A 27993-nucleotide genomic window follows, 5' to 3' on the forward strand; every position below is an offset into this window, starting at 1 on the left:
TTCACTGTAGTTTTTATTTATTCAGCATTAAGAGAAAAACATCACAAAGCAAGTGACCCAAAATAGCACATTTTGTGCATTTCTTCAGCCCCTTGGCAGTATCATGCAGATGTGTTCACTCTGGACTGACTTTTGTGTGAACCTCCCGGCTCTTCACCCTCAGCTTGTTGACCTGGGACTCGGCAATGTCAGCCCGTTCCTCGGCCTCCTCCAGCTCGTGCTGGAGCTTGCGGAATTTGGCAAGGTTAGCGTTGGATTGTTCCTCCTAAGAAAAAAGTTGTGAGAGTTAGACTTTGTGGTTCTCATTGCACTTGTCACAAACAGGATTATTTCCTCAACTCAGATATTTCCTTCTTATGGTTTGTTTGTCATATCTGATTTCAAATCCAGACAGAGGGCTTCCCTGGTGGCGCAGTGGTTGAGAGTCCGCCTGCTGATGCAGGGGACACAGGTTCGTGCCCCGGTCCGGGAAGATCCCACATGCCGCGGAGCGGCTGGGCCTGTGAGCCATGGCCGCTGAGCCTGCGCGGCCGGAGCCTGTGCTTGGCAGCAGGAGAGGCCACAACAGTGAGAGGCCCGCGTACCGCAAAAAAAAAAAAAAAAATCCAGACAGAACTTGTAACTTCAATTACATTTTTCACTCTAAAGAATGAAAGAAGAAACAGTTTTGAAATGGAAGAAACAAGCTCATTATGTCAAACCCATGTATACGTGAAATCTATTTATGATGTATGGACTGGGTGGAACGGAGGAAGAGACCCACGTACGCTTGGTCACAGGGGTTAGAAAGTAAATGTAAAGTCAAATTCTAACTTTGGGAAAATGCCAGTTGAAATGTTTTTGCCATATATTTTGACTCTGGTATACAGAGATGCTGTGGGTGGGGGGATGGGGATAGGAAGAAAGTATGCCCTCTGTTGGTTGGACTTACTACCGTTCGTGCCTCTCCCTTTCATGTTCCCTTTTCTTACCTCTTACCCACTACATTGTGTCTGGGAGAGTGGGGAACAACCAGGAAAAGTGAAGCTGGAGAATCTTCCAGCGCATCCTAATTTGCTACAGCGAATGTGCAGGGATAAGTCCCTGCTGATGACACTGGTAGTGAGGGAAGGAGTCAGCTGGGGTGAAAGATTTCTGTTTGGCTTTTGAGAACAGTTGACTTTGTGCATTTCTAGAGGGAGAGGAATATTTATCATGGTGGTAGATTTTCTACTGGATGTTCTTTGCAGCTATCAAGTAAGGTGGGTTATTTGGAATTTTCTTTTTTTCCCCCGACCCCTACAAATTGCTTAATAATAAAAATGTCTTGAAGTCTTATTCTATAATTAGGATTTGGGGGGAAATTCATGTTTATATCATCTCTTTTAAAATAAGAATGACATATTCTTACTTGGTCTCTTTCTTTCTCATTAACACATTCTCTTAATACACTTTCTACCCTCAAAGAAGTTTTCTTCTTCCCTCAAGGGCTTAAAGATACTTACAGCCTCCTCAGCTTGTCTCTTGTACGATTTCACCTTTGCCTGTAATTTATCTACCAGGTCTTGCAGCCTGAGAACATTCTTGCGGTCTTCCTCAGTCTGGAAGTTTGAAAAAAATGGTCTGCATTGAATCCAAGGAAATAAACCCACTACAGGTGGTGAAGTAAATCACTTTGATATGATGGCAGGTGGGCCTGGGGTAAATGTGGTCAACTCTGAGGCTTCCTTCATAGTATTAACAGTAGCCACTCTTGTTAAATGTCCACTGTGTGCAGGCACTATATTGGAGAGTTATACATGTCTCTAATCCTTACTTCCCTACTCTGGTGAGTAGATGTTTTTATTCTATTTTACAGGTGATGAATTAAGGTTTAGAGTGTTAGGTAACCTATCCAAGTTTATAAAAGTAAGAGAGGCCAAACCAGGACTAATACCAGTTTATCTGTCTTTGAAACCTATATTCTTTCCTCACTTACACTGTTTTCTAAAGGCCTTCCTGATTTTCCTAGCTTAGGAAAGGATCTGTGATAGGTGATTGTGCCATCTGCCCCTTACACAGATATCAAGTTAATATGTAGCTATTTGTGAGTACCACATAGTCACCCGGTTTTCAGTTTCCCTTTGTGCAGGAAGTCTGGATATTCTAGAAAGCTCTTCCCCTTACCTGGTAGGTGAGTTCCTTTACTCTTCTCTCGTGTTTCCGCAAACCTTTAACAGCCTCAGCATTACGTTTCTGCTCACTTTCAACCTCTCCTTCAAGCTCACGTACCTACAATCAAGAAAGATATTTATATAGTCAGTCTTGGGGGATGTTAATTAACTCAGGACCTACTGAAGATATTGGGTGGCTGTCCCCAGCCATAGGATAAGGATGGGAGCCAATATACAAGAAGAGAGAAGGATGGGGGAGTGCCGTTTTCACTTCCCGGATTCAGAGAGATTGAGAGACCCACCCTGGCCTCCAGCTTCTGGATCTGCTTCTTCCCGCCCTTCAGGGCCAGCTGCTCAGCCTCGTCCAGGCGGTGCTGCAGGTCCTTCACCGTCTGCTCCAGGTTCTTCTTCATGCGCTCCAGGTGGGCGCTGGTGTCCTGCTCCTTCTTCAGCTCCTCGGCCATCATGGCCGCCTAATTAGTAAATAAACCAGTATAATAAACCTGGTAATGGCAGGTAACACACAGTTTCATGAAACAAATGCTCATTTGCTCACATCAGTGATGGCCTTCTTGGCCTTCTCTTCTGCATTGCGCGATTCTTGAATTACTTCTTCCACTTCACTCTGGAGTTGTGAAACATCATTTTCCAATTTTTTCTTGGTGTTGATCAGGCTGGTGTTCTGTTAAAAGTAGTGGAAATTTACAAGACCTGCAGTTTGCACACTTGGGGTTTTACAAATGTATTACTCGTTGGCTTATGCAGGGGACCTAATGGCAACATTTCACTGAACTTTAAATATTTGTTCAGTGCAAAATGTTAATCATTTGCACGGTTGGTTCCCCCCGCCCTGCCACTGCCCCAATGTCCATCTGATTTATGCATAAGGACGTGGAGGTTCAAGAATGTCTATATTAGTTAATTGCTCTTTCAATTATATGTCAACCAGACATTGCTAATGTTCTGTCCTTAAAAGGTTGGAAATATTAGAAAAGAGTAGATTTCTTTTTGTGAGAGCCTGGTACTGAGAGTTTCTCAGGTAGAAGGAATCTATTCTCTGTTAACTTGAATGGTTTGCTCCCTTGGGGAATACTGAATTACTCTTACGAAAACACTTTCTTAAAATTTCAACCCAGTGGTTCTCTAAGGGAAGCAATATCAGTGGGTATTTGGAAATGTATGGGGGTGGATATTTTTGGTTGTCAGAATAACTAGGGTGTGCTGCTGCATTTAACGCCCAGGCTGGTCAGTGACGCTAAATGTCCTGCAAGGCACAGGGACTGTAGACATAGCAATGCTGAACGCGGAAGTGCTCCTGATGAGAAACACTACGTGGAACATTTTCAGATTTTGGAGTCAACAGATATCTTTATTCAAGTTTATTCCACACCATGGTTTTCAAAATAATCTAGAGTCAAATCTTATTTTTAAATAAAAAAAAGTAATACCCCTGCCCCGTTTTGGTAGAAAATCTTAAAAAGAACACACAGCAAAAAATCATCTATAATTGCATCACTTCAAGGTAATTGCAATTAATATTTTAAAGCATCTCCCCGATCCTTTTAAATATACACATATTTATAAAAATAGAGTACTTCCATATTATAATTCTGAGTCGTCACTTTACGGTACACCAGCGTTTGTTTGATGTGAGGGTCTCACCTGGGTGTGCAGGAGCTGGACGCGCTCGCTGGCGTCCAGGAGCTCCTGCTCTGCCGTCTTCCTGCTCCTCTCCGTCTGCTCCAGGGTGGCCCGCAGCTCCTCGATCTCAGCCTGCAGCAGGTTGGCTCTGCGCTCCACGATCGCCAGCTGCTCCTTCAGGTCCTCCTGGCCCCGGAGGGCATCATCCAGGTGGAGCTGGGTATCCTGTTAAGTTAATAAAAAGGCTTAGACACCCTGAAGAGGATGTGCACATCCCAGGAGATGAACTGGAAGAATGGGTTGGTGCCAGGAACGGGAAATGACAGGCCTGTCATTTGAATGAGCATGAAAATGGGGATGTCACCTGCTTAGGTGAGAGAGGATTATCAGGAGACTGATTCTTGTTGTGTTTTATGCCATCAACTGGTTATTTTTCATGTGCGAGTCACCAGTATCTATAATTTATGGAGCATTTTCCATATGCTGTACCCAGCACTTGACATCTGTCTTCTCACTTCATCCTCACAAGTAACCCTATGAGGTGGGTAGTTTCATTCTTAATTTGTAGAAGAAACAGAGGTTCTGAAAGGTTATAATAACTTGCCTAAAATCAGGCAGCTAGTAAGTGACAAAACTAAGACTCAACCTCAGGCCTATTGGTGCCAAAGTCTTTTCATTTCACTCGTATCATAGCTTATCTCTGGGCTTCTGTTTTTTCTTTTATATAACGTTTCTTTAAAAGTAATATATTTGGGGCTTCCCTGGTGGCGCAGTGGTTGAGAGTCCGCCTACCGATGCAGGGGGCATGGGTTCGTGCCCCGGTCTGGGAAGATCCCACATGCCGCGGAGCAGCTGGGCCCGTGAGCCGTGGCCGCTGAGCCTGTGCGTCCGGAGCATGTGCTCCGCAACAGGAGAGGCCACAGCAGTGAGAGGCCCATGTTCCACAAAAAAAAAAAAAAAAAAAAAATATATATATATATATATATATATATATATATATATATATATATATATTCGGACTTCCCTGGTGGCACAGTGGTTAAGAATCTGCCTACTAATGCAGGGCACATGGGTTCGAGCCCTGGTCCGGGAAGATCCCACATGCCACTGAGCAACTAAGCCTGTGTGCCAGAACTACTGAGCCTGAGCTCTAGAGCCCGTGCTCCGCGACAACAGAAGCCACCGCAATGAGAAGCCTGCGTACCGCAACGAAGAGTAGACCTTGCTCGACGCAACTAGAGAAAGCCCGCCTGCAGCAGCCAAAAATAAATATATATTCTATGTGTATTTATTTTTAGCTACCTCCATACTATGAACTGTATAATTTGTTAAAAGGAAAAAAAAAGATGGTGTAACAAGAAGGTGTTGTGATGAATGGGAGATGGATGGGTCACTTCCCTGACTTGTCTGGGCTGTTAATGTGGACCCATCTACCTTCAGGATCCCTTGGGTGTTTCTGTAGTTCCTCAAGCTCTCTGCTGCCAAGCGGTTGGCGTGGTTCAGCTGGATTTCCATTTCATTCAGATCTCCTTCCATCTTCTTCTTGACTCTCAGGGCATCATTCCTGCTCCGGATCTCAGCATCCAGCGTGCTCTGCATGGTCTCCACGACTCTAATGTGGTTCCTCTTCAGCTGGTCAATTTCCTCATCTTTTTCAGCGATTTTCTTATCAACTTCAGACTTGACTTGGTTCAACTCCAGCTGGATACGCAGGATCTTTCCCTCTTCGTGTTCAAGAGATGCCTTAACAAAACAGTGATCAATTAATTAATAATCAATTAATAATGGGAAATGAATATTTGGAGGGTATTCCCTTGTGAGCCAAACTCTTACTAATATCAGTTTGTCTAATATTACAAAGTACAATAAAAGAGCTCTAGGACCCTACTAGGTAAATCATCCATTTATTCAGTCATAGACTTTATTGGGCAACTCTGTAATAAGGGTGCTTTGTAAAGTATAAAGGGCTATACAAATATTATTCATATGAGTAGTAACGAAAATTATATGATTAAACTTATGTGTAGTAAACAGGAATTCTCTCCCGTTCTATAAATTAAAATGTTCACGTGATATACTAATTCCTGTTGTAGAAATTCTCAGTTTTAAAACATATATATAATTTTGATTACAAAAATGTGTCCATTGTAGAATGTGGGGTAATTTATAAAAACAAAACTTTCCTATTTTTCCTCCACTTAGAGGCACAATTTTAATGTGGTACATTTTTTTTCTAGTTTTTTTCCTATTTATATATATTTATACATGATAAAGTTATATTGTATATGCAAATGTGTGTCTTGCTTTAAAAATTATCCTCTACCATAAATATTTCCCCATATTAACTACATTTAATGGCTGTAGAAAATTGCATCATACGGATGTTCTATAGTTTGCTTTACCTTGTTTTTGGATTGGACATCTTGTGTTTAAACTTTGCCTCCATTTAGGATAATTTTCTTGGGATAGATTCTTAGAAATAGAACTGATAGGTCATATTATTACATTTTTAAGACTTTTGATAACTATTGCCAAATTGCCCTTCATAAAGGTTATATGAGTTCAGATTCTCACCTGCTCTGTAATAATGGATCCATCTCATAGTACCATTGCCCAATGAAAACAGTGGTGTTTCCACCAATGTTTATCTTTGATTTTCCCCCCACAACATCAATATACGTACCTCTGCTTCCTCTAAGGCAGCCTGAATTTCACATTTCTCTTGTTCCACTTGCTTCTTTATTTTCTCCAGTTCATGGATTTGCTTCCCTCCCTCAGCAATCTGCTCAGTGAGGTCAGAAATCTCCTCTGTGGGTGAACAGAAGAGAGAAGTGGTCAGACTGATATAACATGGAAAGGTCTTTCCAGGGCCATATAGGGTGGGGAAGTTCAAGAGCACTCACGCTGCAAGTTCTTATTTTCTCTCTTTAGCATTTCAAGGTGTTCCAGGGATTCCTCGTAGGCATTCTTGACCTTGAACAGCTCCGTACTGAGAGAACGGGACTCCTTCTGGGAGCCCTCAAGTTCAGCCTGGGTTTCCTCATACTTCTGTTTCCATTCTGATAGGACCTGAAAAGCAGTACATTGTCAGCTAATGGAAGGAGAAAGGGAGACTAAGTAAAACATCGATGGAGTTTGAGCAGGCTGGGCCACCTTGTCAAAGTTCCTTTGCTTCTTATCGAGAGCTGCGCAGGCAGCATTAGACCTCCCCATGTCAAGCATGAGGTCCTCCACTTCATTCTGGAGCCGCTGCTTGGTCTTCTCAAGGGAAGCGCATTTGGCGTTCACGGCTTCTACATGTTCCTCAGCTTCCTGCAGACGCTGGGCCAGCTTCTTCCTAAAAAGTTAGCCAGGCAGTTAAGGAGAGAGGTCAGGAACAGGGGCAAGTGCTCAACTCCTCAGCCCCCTTTCATAGTCCTTTTTTCTACAATGTCAAGTAGCATGGTTTTCAAAACTGTGGTAGCCAGTACTGCTTTCTAGATGGATTAAACTGTGAAAAGGTCCAAAGCGGTGAACAGCTGGACTCAAGTCCTTTTAGTTGTTGAATTGTTAGAGGCCATTGTTGGAGCTGACACTGTGTGTATGTATCTTACAGACATTGTGTGTATGTATCTTATAGCATATGATTTCAGGATATTCAGGGCTTCTGATTGAGTACGGTATGGAGAATGATTAGCCAGGGCAATTCTATTGATTGATTTAGATCTCATCTCATTCCAAAAAGGATTTGAGACTAACTAGATATTTTATTGGTCACAGATATACTGGGCATATTCTTTTGCTTTCTCAGACTTTCCATTTTATTTTATATACTTTTCTTCCTAGAGAAAAATAGTCAGTTTCTTCTAATAATATATATTTGGTCAGTCTCACCTGAGAGGAATGGATAAATAAATCAGGATAATTCAGGTAGTCTAAGCAAAGGCAGGGTTCTTCTTTTTATTCCTTCTGAATTGTCTACGTTCTTGCTTTACTCCCAATTGTGTGCCAACTATACATGCCTAATGTACACAAAAACCTTTAGCCCTGATGCTCTGGAAGATCTACCTGAAGGTCTCCTTTGGTCTGTACCCAGACTAAGGCTTTACTTTATTCAGACTAACTATGAACATTATGCACAGTTCGGATGGCCTCCAGCCTGAGTTTTAAGAGATCTGTCTTTGTACTACAATACTTAAGAAGGTGGTCTCTGGAATCAGAATGTCTGGTTCTAATCCCAGCTGTACTATTTATTAATCATATGCTCTTGTGTTAGTTGGTTAACCTCTCACAGTCTCAATTTCCTCATCTGTAAAACAGGGATACGAATAATAATGCAATGTAATGTTGCTAAGAAAACGAAATGAGTTAATATACGATAGTATTTGACACACAGCATGCACTTAGGGTAGCTTCTGCTTTTGTTATCATCATCACAGCTGTTTTCTGGGAGTTGCTGAGCTGGGCAGCTAGGAAACCATGTCATGTCCCTCCTCTAGAGTTCACAGCACACACTTGGCCTCCTCCAGCTCCTCCGTGCGCTGGATGGCGTCCGTCTCGTATTTGGTCCTCCACTGGGCCACCTCGCTGTTGGCCTTGGACAGCGCCCTCTGCATCTCAGCCTTGGCTTCCTGCTCCTCCTCATACTGTTCCCGCAGCAGGTCACAGTCGTGGCGGGAGGACTGCAGGGCGTGGGCCAGGGCGCTCTTGGCCTGTGGAGGTATGAGTTCAGTGACTTAATTCATTTCTTCAGTGATATTTAACTTACACACTTAAAGGAGAACCTAACTGAATATGTTTAGATTTGATCAGTCAAGAATACTTTTGGTAAAACTTACTTTAGTTTCTTCCTCTAGCTGACATTTCAGCTCCTCAATCTGCTGCGTAGATGCTTGTTTGGTCCTTGAAAGCTGAGAGACCAAAGCATCTTTCTCATCCAATTGTCGGGAATATTCACCTAAGAATTACCGAAGTAAAGGAATTTGTTTATGGCATAAACAAACAAGCCTAAAGTTTGTATATATAATTATACGTACATGACAAATATATACTTTATCTAATTATAAATATTGTTACAGAACTGGCTAGATTAAAAAGCAGTATTGCTATTGTAGTGTAACAAATAAACTAGTCTGCTGATTCTTCCTTGCTTTTTTAAATTTTTTCTAACCCACTCAGTAAATTCCTATAGTTGATTACTCCCCTCTAATATGGGAGTATTGCTATTAATTCAGAACCCCCGGAATTGCTTTTGTCTAGGCCATAATCGCGGGCCTGAGGGAGATCTCTACCCGCTTCCGTCTGCAGGCGCGCTCTCTGAGCCGTCAGGTCACTGAGCAGCCGCTGCTGCTCTTCCTCCTTTGTCTTGAGTTCACTCACTTGGTCTTCTAGAGCGCGGCACATCTTTTCAAGGTTTCCCTGCGGCACAGGTACCCATGAAAGATGAGACATTGAATACAGTAAAAAAAAAAAAAAGTTACCACTGGATTCTTAAAGTATTTTTAGAGTGAATAAATTTACGTCAAGTGTGAGTAGAAACTGATGGCGCCAACTCTGTGGAGCATGCTAGGATTCAGCTATGACGGGTGCGTAATCTCCCCAAAGTGCTCATTGTTGGAACTCATTCATTTATCCCAATGATACTTGACACTGACAAAGTAGATTTTGAAATAATCTTAACAGATTATATCCAGCATTTAAAAAAAATGAAATAAAATGGAATATATTAGAATACAAAATTTTAGATCAGTGCTATAAACTGCCTACAAACAATGTTTAACGCCAGAGAGCAATGAGGGTTCTTACAGGTTATTAACTCTGCTCATTTGAAGACAGTATTGGGTACCTTGGCTTTGGAAATGGTCTCTGCATTACTGCTAAGGTCGTCGATCTCCATCTTCAGCTCACTCTTCTCCTTCTCCAGCTTCTGCTTGACCCTCTGCAGGTTGTCAATCTGCTCCCCCAGCTCGGCCACACTGTCCGCGTGCTTCTTCCTCAGCGTAGCCGCCGTGGCCTCGTGCTGCAGGGTGGCCTCCTCCAGGTCCCTGCGCATTTTCTGGAACTCGGCCTCCCGCTTCTTGTTCATCTCAATCTGGGCCGAAGTGGCCCCGCCGGCCTCTTCCAGCCGCTCGCTGATCTCCTCCAGCTCCCGGGAGAGGTCCGAGCGCTGCTTCTCTGCTTTGGCGCGGGAGGCCCGCTCTGCCTCGATCTCCTCCTCCAGCTCCTCGATGCGGGCCTGGCAGTGACACAGCACATTAACATGAACTCACCTCAATTTCAGTGTTTTTGGGTGCAGAAACAAATGGAGGTGAGACGACTCACCTGCAGCTCTTTGATTTTCTTCTGTAGTTGAATTTCTACTGCCTGCTCATCTTCAATTTTGCTTAGCAGATTGCTGATTTCAAATTCTTTCCTTTAGACAGAAGAACAAGGTGTATTAGTGCCCATAAGAATTGAAAGATGATGTCGCGTAGAATTTTTTTTCTGGCGTTCCTACTTTTTAAATTTCTCATCAAGTTGCTGTTTGTCATTTTCTATATCTACTATGGATTCTTGGGCCAATTTTAGGTCACCCTCCAGTTTCCTCTTCGCTCTTTCTAGATCCATTCGAAGTTTCTTTTCTTGTTCTAGAGACCCTTCAAGCTAATGAGAAAATAAACTTTGTTAAAAATTTAAAGTATATTAAAAAAAACCTTTCAGATGGATATTAAAAACACACATCATCCACTTGCTGTTCTAGCTTGGCTTTAGCTTTGTTGAGGGTGTTCACTTTGTCCTCTTCTGCCTGCAGGTCATCCAGGGTCTGCTGGTGGGCCTCCTGGAGGGCCTTCTTCTCCTTGGTCAGCTTAGCTATGACTTCGTCCAGGCCTGCCATCTCTTCTGTGAGGTTTTTCACCTAGAAAGATTAAGGAAGAGATTATCTCTGCTCTAAAGCAGCTTAGTTAGATGGCAGAGTCTCTATATGCTGTATACAAATGTATTTCATACCTTGTTCTCTGTGGCATGTTTCTCCTTCTCAACCTTGGCCAGTGTCAGCTCAAGGTCATCTATGTCTTTCTTCAGTTCCGAACATTCGTCCTCCAGTTTCCTCTTCTTGGCCGTCAGCTCAGAATTGATCTCTTCCTCATCCTCAGCTCTCTCAGTCACCTCCTTGATCTTTGCCTCCAGCTGGATTTTGTTTTTAATCAGTTGCTCACACCTTTCCTCTGCATCAGCCAAGGCGTCAGCTTCCTGTGGAGAGATTTGCTGAGCTGGTTAGAGAATTTGTTGCTTATTTTGAACTTGTTCTTTCAACAAAATAGTAGTGTTTACTGAATGCTAATGAATTTTTCAGTATGAATATAAATTAATTGAACATCATTCCATTGTCTGGAGAAACATAGCTAATTAGATATGGCACTATAGATTTAGAAGCAAATTAGCCTGAAAAATGACTGGATTGAAGCAATTGACTATTTTAAAAAGTATTGTGTAGAAGAGTGGAAGGACCAAAGGAAGCCTGGGTTCTTGTCCCAAATTTGCCTCCATATGTATGACCTTGCACAAATTGATTTACTCCTCTTACCCTCAGTTATCTCATGTAATTAAAGAGGATTGGAATAAGTGATTGCTAAGAGCATTTCAACTATATTATTCAAAGATTTTTCCTGCGCGTCCGGAGCCTGTGCTCCGCGGCGGGAGAGGCCACAGCAGTGAGAGGCCTGCGTACCGCAAAAAAAAAAAAAAAAAAGATTTTTGACTTAGTCAGATTGCCTCAAACAACTAGTTGCTACATTGAATTTTAAAAAGAAAAACTACGTAACATTATGCCTATAAATACATTTCCATGAAGCATTTTTCATATACTCAAAACCTCCCTGATAGACCATAACAGTGCTGTATAATTGCCCAGGGCTTCCATTTCCATTTCCATTTTAAGAATTACCTATTAGTCTCAAAATGAATATTAGACTGTATAAGAACTTGTAATTTTGAGAAACTACATAACTCAGTGAGGTTTTTATAAATGATTAAAGGACTCATAAAAATCAGTTCAGCCACGACCTTATTACTCTGGGCTGGGGAATTTCTTTAACTTCTCAGTGTTTGTTTATATCTTAAGTTTTTAAAATGCTTAAACATTTGATAATGAGGACTTCGAGGGTTCCTTTGCTTTTATTTTTAATAGTCATACACTCAGTATATATTTACTCACTGACTAATGATAATACCTATGAAAAGAGGTTAAGATGAAGAGGCTGTGATTGGGAAAATGTAACCTTCATATAAGTGAGCTTATCAGAAGGAAAAGTTGAAAATAGCTTAAACATTTTAAGAAAACTATCCTTTTTTTTACAGATTTCTTCATGACATTGTTGGGCTTGTTGGGCCAAGGAAATGGGAGGTTGTATTTGGCCACAGTGCTGATGCCAAGCCTGCCCCCACTCTGCTTACAACTTCTTCTTTAACCAATAAACAGAGGCCTTGAGAACTCAGGATCAGTATCACAGGAAGAATCACAGAGATCACTAGCTCTGTCTTCCACCGTGGTAGTTCAGTTCAAGTAACTGCAAATGAATTTATTGAGCTAAATCCTGGGGGTTGAGGAAAAGAGATACAGAGAGCAATAAGAATAACTGTCTTTTATGAGTGTAAATACAATCTCATACACTTGTATTCAGGAAATAGGGCTCTTAAGACTGGGATGAAGCAGGCAGGGCAGATGAGTAAAATGACTGAGATTTGGGGGCTTTGCCTTTCAACTGCTTCCTTCATGCCTGTTAAATTTGTGGTATTGTTAAATAAATTCTTCAATCTCCCATTTTCCATTTGCAATTTGGAAGTAGTTGGTACCTTACTTCTTCACAGGAATATTGAAAGTTAAGTGAAATACTGAAAAAAGCAACTAGAAATTTTCTTTTTCAAGAAAAGGCCATTTGTAAGTCCAGAGTGTATGTGAATTCCAGAAAAGCTTCCGTGACATGGTGCATTCAGCACACAGAGTACTCACAGATTGAACCTGGAGCTGCAGCTCATTTTTCTCTTTCAAGAGAGTCACCATTTTTTCCTCCAGTTCCTTCCTTTTGGCCTCTGACTTGGCGAGTTCATCTTTGGTTTTCTGGAACTCTTCCTTCATGGTGGTCATCTCCTTCTCGGTTTCTGCGCTCTTGAGGAGGGGCTTGATCTTGAAGAAGAGTTTCATCCAGGGCCAGTGCTTGACGTTCATGAAGGCACGTACATTATACTGGATGCAGAAAAGGGCTTCTCTGAAATGACGGAAAAGTATCAGTGTAGGTTGATCCATTAGAGACAATGTTATTGTTAGTAGTATTTTTTTACATACAAACTCCCCTTTTAATGCCCCCCCCCATGTAAGTGATGTGTCAAATTCTGTATATTTTATATGCAGGACACACACACACACAACACACACACCCTCACACTCAGAGCGGTCCTCAGTATGACCACTTTGCTAATGTGCACTGCTCATACTGAACTATTGTGTTCTCAAGTCCCTGTCACATTAGCAAAGAAGCTGACTTTAGAGGAGGAATCCTTTGTATATATGAGCAACACATACCATTTTAAGAACATTTGAGAAATCACAATATTAGTGACTTGGGAGTGGGTGTGGCAGGTGTAAGTTAATTGTGCTGCTTGGCCTTTGGCACCCTGATGTGACCTGTGAAAGGGCATGGCTTGCTTTCCTAATTGCCCACCTAAATTGAGCTTATGGTTTACCCTGTTTTCCTTGAAACCTCTCCTCTTATTTTAATCACTGCCAAATTATCTACTCCATAAACAGCTTTTGTTAGTTTCTTCACATAATAGACTGGCTTTTCTCAAGTCCTTTCAAATGCCTACTTCTTACCTACTCAGTTAGATTGTTAATGTCTGCAGAGCATTTAGCATGGATTGAGCTACGAAATTTGTTTTATTTAAATAACATTTTAAAATAGTAATAAGAGATATTCCTTCTGCACACTGTAGCAATAGACTGGCAAGGTTTACCTGCCTTATAACAATGTGTGTGCCTCTTCAGGCTTGTTAAAATGGAGATTCTATTTCTATAGGTCCAATTTATAAGAACCATATCTCTGAGAAGGCAGATATCATGCCATAAACCATAATGTTGACACATGGAAAAGACTTGGGAACACTTACACCACAGAAGTAAATGAGTACAGATGAGCAAAATGAATGCAAAACGTGTGTTTAAGGACAGCAGTAGTGCTGGGTGGATGGGTTGGATGAGGTTAATTAGAGGAGGCGGAAATGGAAGTCTTGAATTGGTAAAGAGATAAATTAGGCTGAGAGGGGAGCGCTTGTGCAAACAGGAGAGAAGGAGATAAGCAAATTGTTTAGCCTGGCTGGAAAAGGCTGTGTGCAGTGGGAGATGATAGATGAGGTAGGGAATAGAGAGTGGCCTTGACAGACACACAGGCAACTTGGATTTGATGTGGGAGACCGTGGGGAACTGCAAACAGATACGGTGTGATGGAAATAGTGTTTACTGCAAACGATTCCTGCTGCTGTATGTGAGATGAATGAAAGGGCGAAACTGAGGGAGGAGAGACGTTTTGAAGAGAATCCCAGTGTGAGGGGTTAAGCAGAGGCTGATGTGTTGTAAGAGTGAGTTCGGAACTGGTGAGAAGTGCATATTAACCACAAGATGAAAGAGTTAATGAATAAGGAAGAGTGAGGTAAAGTCCCTAAGAGACCTTACAGTCCTTATCCTCTGCATGGTTACCTCCTTTGCAACATCTTCTGATATTCTGCCCTCATTAGGAATCCCCTACAGATGGCTTGAGTTCTTGTTATAATCTGGGCCAACTTTTCATCTCTCATTTCTTCCAGAAGACCCAGCAGGCCAGCTTTGAAGAAAACCTGGAGAAAGAGAAAGTTACAAATCATCCCTAGACTACAGGAGATACAGCTATGGCAGAGGACTTGGATCAGGTGTAAGTAACAGCCATACCTTTGTATGTCCAAATTTGTACTGGGTGTGATCAATATCAATAGAGGCAAGAAGTTTCTCAGAAGCCTTCTTGCTGTCAATGAACTGGCCATCTGGAATAGCGCTTGCATTTAAAACTTTGTATCTGTTCAGTCGAAGAAAGAAAGAATGATTAGGAAGGTGTGATCATATATGAAAACCAAACGACACCAAAAAAAAGTCAGTAAAAAGAGAAAAAGCAAAAGTAGAAAATCCAACTGTCCTTTTAGGTTCAGATAGTAAAACAATACGATTTTTCCACAAGCTAATGCATGCTTCTGTCCTATTTTTAAGAAATGCCACCATCTCTAGCCTGTATTCTGTTCTAGCACCACAAGACTATATTATTTGACTTAATTTCATCATATTGACGAAGCAGGATGCATAAAAACAATGAACAGAGGGCAACAGTGAAAATGATTAGTTAGTCACAGCATTCAGTGAAATATGACAGAGGGAGACTGGCCTTTGTTTAAAATCCCCATATAAGATTCTGCTTGGGAACCCCTTCCTGCAGATGCGGATGCCCTCCAGCACACCGTTACACCTCAGCTGGTGCAGGACAAGCTCATGATCCATGGCGCCTAAAAATAGATCACAGTACTTACTACTGGGCACTGAATTTTCAGACCTGTGCCTGTGTGATTATTTCATGCTCTTAGATCTTACCAGGAGTTTTGGTTTCGTTGGGAATGATGCACCGTACAAAGTGAGGGTGTGTGCTCCTCAGGTTGGTCATCAGCTTACTTAAATTTTCCTAGAAAACCAGGTAGAAGGGACTTGATGAGAAAGTTCTATTTCAGATTGCTTTTTTTGGTAATTATATGGAACGAACCTAGGCACTTTCCTAACTATATTAGGTAAAAGTCTATGAGGCTTCAGTTGCTCTGTGTTTTAAAGGTCTCAAGAGTTCTAGCCTGCCAAAAACTGAAAGGCTAAAGTGCTGGGAAGAAATGCAGCTCTCCCTGGTATTCATTTATGACACCTAGGATCTATCCTGTAAACAAACTGCAAATTCAGTAGCCTTGACACACAGGAAGTATTCTTGACCGGGAATCAGAGACAAAGGACTACAGTCTCACTTTGCCACTAATGAGCTGCTTGACTCTATAAAATCCCTTTTCTCTTTCTGGGCCTCATCTGAAAATAGTTGAGATTACCTCTAAGGCCTCTTTCATCTCTTTCAGTGCTAATATTTTTTACAGTAGTAGTTTACAGTGGTAACCTAGGTTAGCCACTGTCCCAATGTTTGCCATTCCTTCCTTGAGTGTATTATTCCCTGGGACCTGTAACCTCTTGGTTTTTGTTTTGTTCTGTTTTGTTTTTTTCTGAAGAGTCTAAAATCATAAGACTGTATGACCTTGTGTGAGTGGATCTTGAGTACCTGAGAATGATCACAGTCTGGAGCATATGGGGGGAGTTATTCCAGAAATAGAGTAACTGACTATGACACACAGTGGTGTTTTACTCCACCACAGAAAACTAGCAAGTAGCTATTTCTCAGTGTTTCTTAGGTATATTCGTTGAGAAGGCAGAGTTGCTTTATTTTTCATATCTCAGTTAACTATTAGGAAATAAACAAAATAAGTAATGTGAGTTTCTAATCTTGCAATTATGTACAAGGATAAGTTGATGAAACACGGGCATATTTGGTGAAATAATGCAAATTGGTAGTGAGAAAAAAAGAACAGGGCTGTTTTCTTGTTTAGGTCATACATAGTATCTGCATTTTAGTCTTAAAAAGAACGAGACTTAGCCACGGAAATCCTGACAAAGCAGCCATTAGACCAGATGCTCCATATGTTCCCCTGTAGAAGAGCCAGCTGTTAAGCCATCTAAGAGAATCACATTATTTGCAGTAATGTTATTATTACTGTTATTCTTAAGAGATATTTTTCTATCTTAATCATCCATCTAAATCACTAGGTTTGGCTTTAGATAATTTTCAGCTATTAGAAAAAATTAAATCCATCTCGGAGGACAAAGATGTGATTTGGTGGAAGGATGTCCTAAAGGGTGTGTCTCGGGCTCAATTCTCAAGGGGGGAACTCAGGAACATTCTCAAAGGGCAACATTGGTGGCTTTCCACAGGGAGACCTTTGAAGTTCAGCTGTGCTTCCTTAAAAATCGGCCTTATTATATAGCGAGAAAGCTTCTAAGGGCATTTTGGAATTCCTGAATACATTAGATGAGCATAGTAAGGAGTAAGAGGTAAACCATTCAGCCCTACAGGAGGAGTATTGCTTTGGCTGTGCCCTGACAAAGAAGGAATACCTGAAGTCATTCCTATTAACGCTCCACTCCCTCCTAATTTATTCTAAATCCTTTATCCTTATCCTAATTATGATAAGTCATAGGAACTGAATAGATCTTTCGAATTAAATTTGTACTTTACCCTGAAAAGGGCTGACACAGTCTGGAAAGAAGAGCCCTTCTTCTTAGCACCTTTCTTTGCGCCGCTGTCTAAGATAAAAAGAAAACCCATCAATGAAAGTAGAATCCCAGAGACTGGAATGGTATGTGAACATTCTGTGGGGATAGGTTAATTTAGATCAGGGGCTCAGAAAGTACCGGCTTCAGCACTAGCATATGTGGAAAAGAGACTGGCCAGAGTCTTCATTGCAGACTTCTGGTACAGCCCAACCACAGTGTCGTTCAGGGGGTCCTTGTTCTTGTCCAGCCAGCCGGCAATGTTGTAGTCCACGGTGCCCGCGTAGTGGATCAGTGAGAAGTGGGCCTCGGCCCTGCCCTTGACCACTTTGGGCTTCTGGAAGTTGGCAGACTTGCCCAGGTGCTGGTCATACAGCTTGTTCTTGAAGGAGGTGTCTGTGGCCTTGGGGAACATGCACTCCTCTTCCAGGATGGAGAAGATGCCCAGTGGCTGAATTCAGAAAAGTAGACATTGGTGTCAACCTATCTTGTCTCAAAAAATATAGACACAGTGGTTGTCATTTGATTGAATTATGAGCACTCCTAATTAAATACATTTATAAAGTAAACCAGGGTCATAGCTCAAAGAGGTCTTTTTGTTGTCACTAGAATGACTTTTCCACCATTCTTTCCCACATTCAATCCATAGCATTATTTTCAATTAAAAGAGTAGCTGGATATAAACTCCAAATGTCAGCACTGCATAAGTGGGGGCGACTTATTAAAATGTTCTGTGATTACCACATTTTCCCCCTTTTGGTGAATTAATCTATTGTCAGAGTTTTGTTTTTCTATGCAAAGGACTTACTGACTTAGAAGGATGTTTACTTTATATGCAATAACTTAACGGTATAAATCATGTAAACCTTATTTAAGACATTTTGTGCATTTAATCCCTTAAAGATAGATTATGAAGAAGCATAGCAATTTGACTCTTGACTTCCAAACAGATTACCTTTGATATAAGCCCTAGCTGTGTTACCTGTGCATTAATTTTGATTTAGAAAGTAGTTATTTCTATTGTTGACATCTTGGATCATAGTGGAGATAGATTTAGAACAAATGAGGTAGTTCTTCTGGTGAAACAGACCATCTCAATAGAGATGCTGCTTTAAACTTGGATCTGAGCCAGTGTTAGAACAGAACTTATTACGACATAGTGAAGCTAAACACTCTCTGATTCTTCTTACGTAAAAGTTGAAAAGAGAAAGTCATTTCTAAAGTAATTTTCTAACTTGTTCTAATATCAGTCTAGTTAAGATTACAGTAATACATTCTGGAGTTGCTTAAGGCACTTGGGAAAGTTATCCTTTCAGTTCGGGTTTCCTTTAGAAGTCAAGCGGACCTTCTCGATGAGCTCAATGCAGGCGGCCAGGTCCATCCCGAAGTCGATGAACTCCCACTCGATGCCCTCCTTCTTGTACTCCTCCTGCTCCAGCACGAACATGTGGTGGTTGAAGAACTGCTGCAGCTTCTCGTTGGTGAAGTTGATGCACAGCTGCTCCAGGCTGTTGTACTGCACAAAACCAAATTTCCAACATTAAGTGGATTTTTATAGCAGTAGAATTCATTACTGAAGAAAAATCTTTTATCGAAAATATATGGAATACAGTAATGAAATAAAGTTTAAACTGATTGTTGTCTCTTCAGAAATCCCAGGGGAAAAAATGATCATTTTTGACATGAACCCTTTTCATGATTTCTGAGCATTATTTAAAGGCACAGCTGTCAATCACATAGCAAGAGTTCTGGTAGAATCTACCTCTTTCCACCTCTGAAGACTGCATGGGCAAAAATGTGCATTAAAAGTATAACCATGATCCTATGAGTTATGGTTCAGATTTAAGGGTGAAAGTAATTCATTGCAAAGCCTCACTTCTTTTACCACCACCCCCCCCCCCCAATTCAAGATAAAGGTCACATTTTCACTTTTGGCGTCACATTATTAAGGAAAGCTTTTCTTAAGACCTTTAGTTGATGTGCAGAGTGAAATTAATAGGCTAATTGCTCTTCTATTCATACCAACCATTTGGTAAATCCTCATTGTCAGGTCTGTGAAAGGGGGGACCTGATGTGGTATAGAAATTGAAGATCTGATGGAGTCTTTTTTTAAAAATTTATTTATTTAATTTATTTTTGGCTGTGTTGGGTCTTCATTGCTGCCCACGGGCCCTCTCCAGCTGCGGAGAGCAGGGGCCACTCTTCGTTGTGGTGCATGGGCCTCCCACCGCTGTGGCCTCTCTTGCTGCGGAGCACGGGCTCCAGGCGCACGGGCTTCAGCAGTTGCAGCATGTGGGCTCAGCAGTTGTGGCTCACGGGCTCCAGAGCACAGGCTCAGCAGCCGTGGCGCACGAGCCTAGCTGCTCGCGGCATGTGGGATATTCCAGAACCAGGGGTTGAACCCGTGTCCCCTGCGTTGGTAGGCGGACTCTCAACCACTGCGCCACCAGGAAAGCCCCCTGATGGAGTCTTTATAATAATTGACACCCTCATTTTATAGATGATAAAGCTGATGGCCCAGAGGGGAAATGGTGTGTGTCAGATGAATCTGGAAGAGGGAAGACTATGAACTGTCACTGCGCTTCTACCTCTAGGCCGTTTCTCCTCCACGGGAGGTGCCTTGTGTATGGACCAAACGTTGCATAGCCAGGTTCCTGTCGTGGCTTTGCCTTATATGGCTGGAGGATCTTTAGCAAGTGTTTTGATTTTCTTGCATCTGTTTCTCCACATGTAATTAGAAGTAATATTAGTTACTCCTTCATGGGTCGTTGTGAGGATTAAATGAGGTAACATTCTGAAGTGCTTAGTAGAGTGCCAGAAATACAGGCTTCGTGATAAATGTTAGCTATTATTATTACTTCTGTTATTATCTAGTTATCTCCTAGCTATTTCGTCCTAGGTGCCATGCTGGAGAAAGCAATGTAGACACTACAAGTGTAAATGAATAATAATACTCAGTATATCAAAACCCAAATTGCCTTTCTCCCACTTTTTATTAATATGAAGATAAACTCACATCAAAGATCTCAAAGCCAGCGATGTCCAAGACCCCGATGAAGTACTGCCTGGGCTGCTTGGTGTCCAGCTGCTGGTTGATGCGGGTGACCATCCACAGGAACATCTTCTCGTAGACGGCTTTGGCCAGAGCGCCCACTGCATTGTACACCTTCATGGACAGAGTAATGTTTGTTGGCACTATGAAAGGCCTGGGATGTGTGTGATTCATTGAGGTTGTGCACTTACCTGCTGCACAGTCTGGCCTTTGGTGACGTATTCATTGCCGACCTTGACCCTGGGGTAGCAAAGGGCTTTGAGTAGATCAGCAGAGTTCAGACTCTGGAGATAGGCAGCTTTGTCAGCAACTGCAGAGACACAATTCAAGGAATGTTGTTTAACAGCAGATACTTCTTCAAGGTAGTCTTTCCATTTTCCTCCATCCACTTTCGTTATTATTTAAATAGAAAGCTTTAAATAATTCTAGAGAAGATCAGGTGAGGCTCTCTGTATATTAGAGCATATACTTGCTAATAAATGGTCAGTCAGTTACACTGGCCTTTGGTGATTTGTTGCAAGCAACTCCTGAGAAATTTAACAACAATAAAAATATGTCCAGTGTTTATGGAAATAATTTATGTAACACAAAAGCCAGAGTCCCTGCTCTTAAGACACAGTAGGTGGGGGTGGAAGGTAAGATAAATACACCTTATCTCAATTTAGCTCCTCCCAATTTAACCTCAGCGAATTAGTTTCTTTATCTGAAAACGTGAGGATTAAATTTTAGTGCATGATTCCTACAGAGTCCCCTTCTAAAATTTTGTCAATGACTATGATGTAAATGAGGGAGAGAGAATGTCGAGCCAGGGTGGTCAGGAAAGGCTTAAAGGAGCAGATAACTTTAGCTTCCGTGGTAGATCCTGTAAGTTCCATGTTCTTTCCATACATAGAGTATATGATTTTTCTTTCTCAGTTTCTTTTTTATCTTGTTGCCTAGATTGTCTGAGGGTTAAATGCAGACAACACACACACACATGTGCACAGATGTCCTCCAACCCCAGCTCTGTGTTTGGGCAAGACCCTGTATCCCTCCACCAGGTTTGCCCAGCTGGTGCTGAAATAGACCAATATGCCAAGTTATCCTATATACTTTCTCGCCATTGCTAAGGCAAAGCAAGCTCACGGTTCTGTCTCATTCCCTCTCTAATGATCTGGCCCCAGGTTGTGCTTTTTAGATATATCCTTACAAGTGGCTGTTAGGGTTCATTTGGGCTGCATAGAAAGATGGAGATATGGAGATGTGAGGAGGGAAAGGGGGTGAGGAAAGCATGCAGTGTGTGTAAATGTGTACATGCCCCTCAGAAGTCCAGCTACAAAGGAAATGTGAGTTTAGAATAACCTGTTTTTTTCTTGCTGTATTCTCTAATTTAAACCCAGATGGAGGTTCATTTGGTACCTTCGGTGCCATCTGGCTCCGCTTGCTCCTCACGCTGCTTTTGCTTGAATTTCATGTTCCCATAATGCATTACTGCCCCTGTGAGCTTGTAGATGGACACTTTCTCCTCGGGAGTAAAGCCCAGGATGTCAATGGCTCTCTGCCAGGAGAAATGACAGGACAAAGTTAGGGCAGAAGAGACTAACATATTTTGGAGAATTTACACTATATTCTAAGGTAACCACACTTATGGTGTGGTTGCTATTGTCATTTCCATACATAATGGATTTTTTTTTTTTTTTTTTTTTTTTGCTGTACGTGGGCCTCTCTCACTGTTGTGGCCTCTCCCGTTGCGGAGCACAGGCTCCGGACGCACAGGCTCAGCAGCCATGACTCACGGGCCCAGCTGATCCGCGGCATGTGGGATCTTCCCAGACCGGGGCACGAACCCGCGTCCCTTGCATCGGCAGGCGGACTCTCTACCACTGTGCCACCAGGGAAGCCCCATAATGGATTTTTTAAAAGTGAGTGTGTGTCTTACATCAGTGGCCATCAGCTCTTCTTGGTCATCAATGCTAGGGACTGTGATCTCCCCTTGACTGACGAAGGCATAGTCATACGGGTTGGTGGTGATCAGGAGCATGTCTGGGTGCATAGAATTCAGGGTGTATGGTTTACATTAGAAGTTGTTAACAAAAATATTAACTTTTGTCTGTGAATTTAAGTTCATCCTTACCAATCAGATCTGGTTTCTTATTGGAAGTGATCTGATAAAAAATATGGTAGCTTCTTTCTGCCTTTAACTGGAAAGTAACTCTAGACTTTTCTAGAAGATCTGGAAAGAGAGGGAGATAGACACTGAATTAGAAAAAAATATCAATGCTGCTGAGATATTAAATGAACTTCAGTGTCTTTGGCTAAAATTGGGGCCTAAATTACGTTAGGCTCCATTGAGATTTCAACGTGATGATCGATCCTGTTGGTACTACATGTAAGAATTCCAAATACGTATGGCAATTACTCAAGGTTCTCACCATCTAAGAGCAGAGAGTGAAGTATGCATGCTCTAGTAAAAATCAACTTTGCACATGGATGACCTCTGTATTATAATTGATCCTTAATATCCCCTCCTTCCTCAGATCACCTTAGATTCTTTGGTGAGGGACTACCTTGGAAACACCTACCAAAGCCCAGATCAAGAGCAAATCACAGAAATGTATTGTAAGCCTATAGATAACTCATAGGAGTCCATAGATAGTCCTACTGCTTTCCCTGGAGAAAATGTCATAGTTGCTTCTGAGGCAGGAATTGCAGAATGTGTTATAGAGCCATCAGTCTGAGACTGAGGTGAATAGAGCACACAGCGATTATGGATAAGTCTGGCATTAGCTCCCGGGCAACACTGCCAGCAGGCTCAGTGCTCAACAAGTGTTGCAAAATATCCCTGCAAATGACATCACTTGTTTCTCTGTTTGATTTTCAATGGTCCTGTTACTCACATGTTTCGATATCAGCAGAAGCCAGTTTCCCTGTGGTACCAAAGTGGATCCTGATGAATTTACCCTTGCAAGTGAGAAAGATGATGTTACATACAAAACTGTTAGCACACGAGTAAGAAGAGATTGAGTTAATAACTCAGACATGCCTTTTGGGGCATTTAAGGCCTGAGAAAACCCTTCTGTGACCCAGAGACTCACAAAGCGAGAGGAGTTGTCATTCCTCACAGTCTTGGCGTTGCCAAAAGCCTCCAGCAGGGGGTTGGCACTGATGATTTGATCTTCCAGAGTCCCCTGTAAAGGCAAGAGCAGTCCTCACATCTGGGGCTTCCTGTGTGCCCTGCCAGTCTTGATTCTGACACACCTGTCAGACCCACCTGCATTTTGCCAGTTTCATCCTTCTTCTTCTCTCCAGTAACTGCAATTGTTGCAAAGTACTGGATGACACGCTTCGTGTTCACAGTCTTTCCTGCCCCAGATTCTCCGCTGTCAAACAGAAACCAGAGAAGAGATCAGAGCTACAGCTCACATTGTCGACATCTAAGACAATCACCACAAACCAGAGAAGAAGAAAAAAATCACATACGTGATCAGGATGGACTGGTTCTCACGATCTGTAAAAGAGAAATCAAGACCATCAGTTTTTTAAAACTAGTACGCATTCAATACAAAGATTATTGACTCTGTAAAGATTAATCAGTTTATCCTTTTTAACATTTTGAAGATGTTGCCTGTGATCTTGGTTTTGTGTGTAGCTCCCAGATAGTACTTGCCTCTTGGAGTAAAATTTGTGAAAATAAGAGGCAAAGAATCATGTGTTTCTTCTTAAAATATTATTAATTTTAAAACTTATGGGAAGTTTCAAACGTATACAGAGGTAGAGGCAATAACGTATAAAGAGCTCCTATGTACCCATCATACATACAGTTTCAACAGTTATTATTTGGCCAACTTTGTATAACCTGTACTCCCATCCTAAACTCACTTGGTTATTTTAAAGAAAATTCCAGGCATCATATAATTTCATCTGTAACTACTTCAGTAAGAATCATACAATTTTGAAGTTTCATTTAACAGATGAAGAAACAAACCCAGAGAGAAATAAGTGACTTTTCTAATAGTTACATAGCTTATCAAGATGTTTAGGTCTATTTGACTTCCAGCTTATATATTTTTCTGCTACCTGGCCTCCTCCCGGTTTTTCATATTAATTTGACAGCTGGTAATACTAAAAAAGGAAGGGATCTGGAATTGTAAATGTTGGTGTTCATTTACTTATTTTCCTTTTTATTTTATACACGTTTCTAAGTAATGAAAACAAAAATTGTCACTAGTTATATGACTGATATGTTGGATATATACCAATTTTCTGATTTGTTAAATCTTTAATTCTATACTGATATAGATTTTAGAGCATTCTCAAATCTAAAAAAATCTATTCAGAGAAATAGATGCTAATTTGGGTGCTATTTAGATGTAGATATAGACTTTAGAGAACTTCAAAGCTCTATTCAGGGAAGTAGAGACAGATTTTGGAACATACTCAGATTGATTTCTTTTTCCAATAGAAGAAAAATCAAGAAAGATCATATCACATCTAGTGGGAGCATAGATAAGAAAACAGTGTTCTAGTCTCTAACCGGTCAAATGCCACAGTTTTGGGTGTTTTTTTTTACAAAAATCATGTTTGGAGATAAGTAATCTTGAATTCGGAGCAGGCCCAAAACTTGGGGGAGTGGGGACCTCTGTAGGGGTGGTGGTGTACATAGCAGTGTAAATGCAACTGCTAAGTGTTAAAACCTCTGGAATGAGCCCACATTTGGATAATTTCTGGAAGGTAGCTAGCTTCTGCTGACAACCAAAGAACAGGTTCCTGGTATGATAGCCTTGTAGAACTGCTGGCCAATTTGTAATGGAAGATTCCTATTTTATCCCTTTCTCTTCCCTCTTCTCCTTTAAAAGACAATTTAAAAACAGTGCATAAAAACAATCAAATAAAAAAACAAAAAGGAGCAAAATCCTCTCCAGTTTCTAATATCTCATGGAAGAACAGGAAACTCAGGAATTTAGAATATTTCCGAAGGCAGTACATTTGGTGTGTGCCGATAAAAGGTTTTCATGCTGTATTTGGGCCTACATTTTGCATCAAAGCCATTTGTTTATGCTTTGATAAGACAGGAATAACAGACTTTGATATAATTTTTAAAAAATATTTTCAGGACTTCCCTGGTGGTCCAGTAGTTAAGACTTTGCCTTCCAACGCAGGGGTTGCAGATTTGATCCCTGGTCAGGGAGCTAAGATCCCATATGCCTTGCAGCCAAAAACCAAAACAGAAGCAATATTGTGACAAATTCAATAAAGACTTAAAAAAAAAAATGGTCCACGTCAAAAAAAAAAAAAAACTTAAAAAAAAGTATTTTCAAAGAAAGAGGGATTTCTATTTTCTTCTATTCTTGTAGGAAAATGCTTCAAAATCTTTGAGAGGAAAGTCATGGCTCGCTCTTTACTCCTGTTCTACCCCAAAGGCTAGTGATATTAGCTGTGTCTTTTAAAGATAAGGAATTCACAAAGCTTTCCCACTATGGCTGGTAACTGTTTTCCTTGATTGCTGTAGATGTGGATATTTAAAAGAAATCTACTTGAACTTTTTTTCTGTCCAAATCAGAAAGTAAAAAAATGTGAGAAAGCAACAACAAATATGTTTACAGAGGTCTACTAATTATTTCAACAAGGCTTCTGGTTACCAGCTGGGTTAGCTTCGGTAGGTCAATGAATTCAGTGAGCTTCACTTTACTCATCTATAGAATGGCTGCAGGGAAGAATATGTGATATTACAGCTCTGAAAGTTTCTTGAAAGCAGTGAAGCCCCATGTGGCTGCAATGTATTATTGTAATCAAAGCCCAAAGTCTGTTTGTTTGTTAAAGATTCTATTTCCACATTTCTGTAAATAGATGCATCACTCACTCACCAGTCAGCATGAACTGAAAGGCGTTGTCAGAGATGGAGAAGATGTGGGGCGGGGCCTCCTGGCGCTTTTTGCCTCGGTAGGCAGCCACCACCTCAGGGTTGTACACCGGCAGCCACTTGTAGGGGTTGATGGTGACGCAGAAGAGGCCCGAGTAGGTCTGAGAAAATCAGAATATTCAACATGTGGGATTTGTTTTTACTTGGAGAGATAGGTGGAATAAAGAGATGTTGAAAGGCGCTCACATAGATCATCCAGGCTGCGTAACGCTCTTTGAGGTTGTACAGCACTGCTGGCTCGTGCAGGTGGGTCATCATGACCATGTCCTCGATCTTGTCAAATTTGGGAGGGTTCATGGGGAAGACTTGGTCTTCTCTGACAGTTAGAGTCTGGCAAGTAAAGTAAGAGACAAGTTTGTATTAATGGTTGGAGGGAGGATTTATGTTTATCTGCTTTAATTATAAGACTACAGTTGTGGACACTTTCCATTATATTATTCGGTGTCCTTTAAATAAAGGCATGAAAATACATTCATCTTAGCGTTTGATGGTAAGAAAATCTGTTTCCTCTGATGAGCTAGAATACGTACTACTCTTTAAAAATTACTTTTGTCCTCCCACATTTCCTTGTCCCAGGTTTATTTATCAGTTTATATCATTTTACTTAAATGGGTTAAAATTTTCACTTTTCCTGGCCATTTATTACAAGAAACTTCAATTTGGGGGGAAGTAATGGGGATATTAATACATTGTTTATCTAATTAGATAGTAATTGTTTTGATAGGAGAAGCTAGTTTTTATTTCTCCCAAGTTTGGGGATTTAGGCTGGGAAGTGAGGAATTGAAGGAAGATGCTGGAGGCCAAGCCTAGTGGCTTTAAAGTCCTTTGGATAGTTGGGAAAGGGAGAAATGAGGTTACTGCTGAGAATTTCTTTTACCTCCCAGATCTGATGTCTGTTAATGGACCAGAAGGGTGTCTGTATTGGCAATAGGCTTAGAGATTCTGAGCAAGGAAGGCTTCAACTTGAAGCGAGGAGGTGGAGGAATAGGGCGGGGAGTATTTTCTCCTTATGTTTTTACTTACTGCTCCACATTCTGTCTTTACAGTTACTTTCCCTCCTTCTTTGCTTTGTATGATGCTCTTCACATAGGATTCCTTGGGCTCCACCGCAAAGACTGATGATTTAGCATCGAAGGGCTTGTTTTGGGCTTCAATCCGCTCCTTTTCCGATTTTCGAAGGTAGGGAGCAGCTTCGCCAAAAACAGCCATCTCGGCGTCCAAACTCGCACTCATGGCTGCGATTTATTTAGAGAGAATTTTGCCTTGGGGAAAAAATCAGGGAGAGGAGACATAGAAACCGGAAGTTATACATGTGAGCTAGGATTTGAAATGAAAGAAATGTTGAGGCTCCATCGCCTGCCTGGGCTGTAACTGTTCTTCCAAGCTGTTGCTGACCAGTGGTTCTCATACAGTAACTCTAGCGCAGGGCTGCTTTGGAATGAGACTGCAGTCTGAGGCTGCACTTTCAGGGCTTTGAAAATGTCCTTCCCAGATGGCATGTCTTGATCTTCAGGGCTAGGGCATCGACAACTGAGTGAGAACGGAATCCTTGCATGTTTTATTCTCTAGACTGTAACAATATCTATAGCTAAGACTGTTGTTGATGGATTGTTTTATAGCAACTGTCATTCTTTAATCCCCACTTTTCCTTCTGCATAATGTTTGCATCTGCCATTTGCCAGGACAATCATAGAGTTAGGAGGGAAAGTTTGTTTTGTGCAAATGGAGATTGATATTTTCCAAGCTATCGAAAACATCTTTGCCTTTTAGGTGGCCATTTTTTCTCTCATAAGCCAAATAATTATTTTTAACATCTACTTTATGTTGATATTTGGTGTTATATCTCTCGGTGGGTCATTAAAAACCCCATACTAAATTCTTGTCA

General features: G+C 41.3%; 2 protein-coding genes across 3 annotated transcripts; both read right to left on the reverse strand.

Moving 5' to 3' along the window:
• On the reverse strand, window positions 1-2876 carry LOC138413890 (myosin-8). 2 transcript variants are annotated; one of them, XM_069540089.1, is made up of 5 exons: window positions 2689-2876; window positions 2435-2605; window positions 2146-2250; window positions 1485-1580; window positions 1-265 (listed from the first exon to the last, which is right to left on the reverse strand). In XM_069540089.1, the coding sequence occupies exons 2-5, from the start codon at window positions 2597-2599 to the stop codon at window positions 116-118; spliced, it is 516 nt and encodes a 171-aa protein (XP_069396190.1). In that variant the 5' UTR covers window positions 2600-2605; window positions 2689-2876; the 3' UTR covers window positions 1-115. The 2 variants fall into 2 exon arrangements, with proteins under 2 accessions (XP_069396190.1, XP_069396191.1); XM_069540090.1 differs by having other exon boundaries at window positions 2435-2876.
• LOC132414384 (myosin-8) lies at window positions 2685-27993 on the reverse strand. The gene is made up of 33 exons (XM_069540088.1): window positions 27132-27993; window positions 26295-26438; window positions 26053-26209; window positions 23669-23696; window positions 23460-23568; window positions 23284-23376; window positions 23086-23149; window positions 22323-22421; window positions 22128-22231; window positions 21608-21746; window positions 20401-20519; window positions 20174-20323; window positions 18503-18673; window positions 17299-17608; window positions 17123-17190; window positions 15397-15484; window positions 15194-15311; window positions 14710-14833; window positions 14482-14618; window positions 12742-12997; window positions 10740-10982; window positions 10471-10647; window positions 10249-10394; window positions 10074-10164; window positions 9598-9987; window positions 9044-9170; window positions 8591-8709; window positions 8268-8464; window positions 6927-7110; window positions 6677-6842; window positions 6457-6581; window positions 5433-5516; window positions 2685-2732 (listed from the first exon to the last, which is right to left on the reverse strand). The coding sequence occupies exons 1-33, from the start codon at window positions 27339-27341 to the stop codon at window positions 2685-2687; spliced, it is 4785 nt and encodes a 1594-aa protein (XP_069396189.1). The 5' UTR covers window positions 27342-27993.

The sequence above is a fragment of the Delphinus delphis genome, chromosome 19, assembly GCF_949987515.2.
Source record: "Delphinus delphis chromosome 19, mDelDel1.2, whole genome shotgun sequence".
NCBI lineage: Eukaryota > Metazoa > Chordata > Mammalia > Artiodactyla > Delphinidae > Delphinus > Delphinus delphis.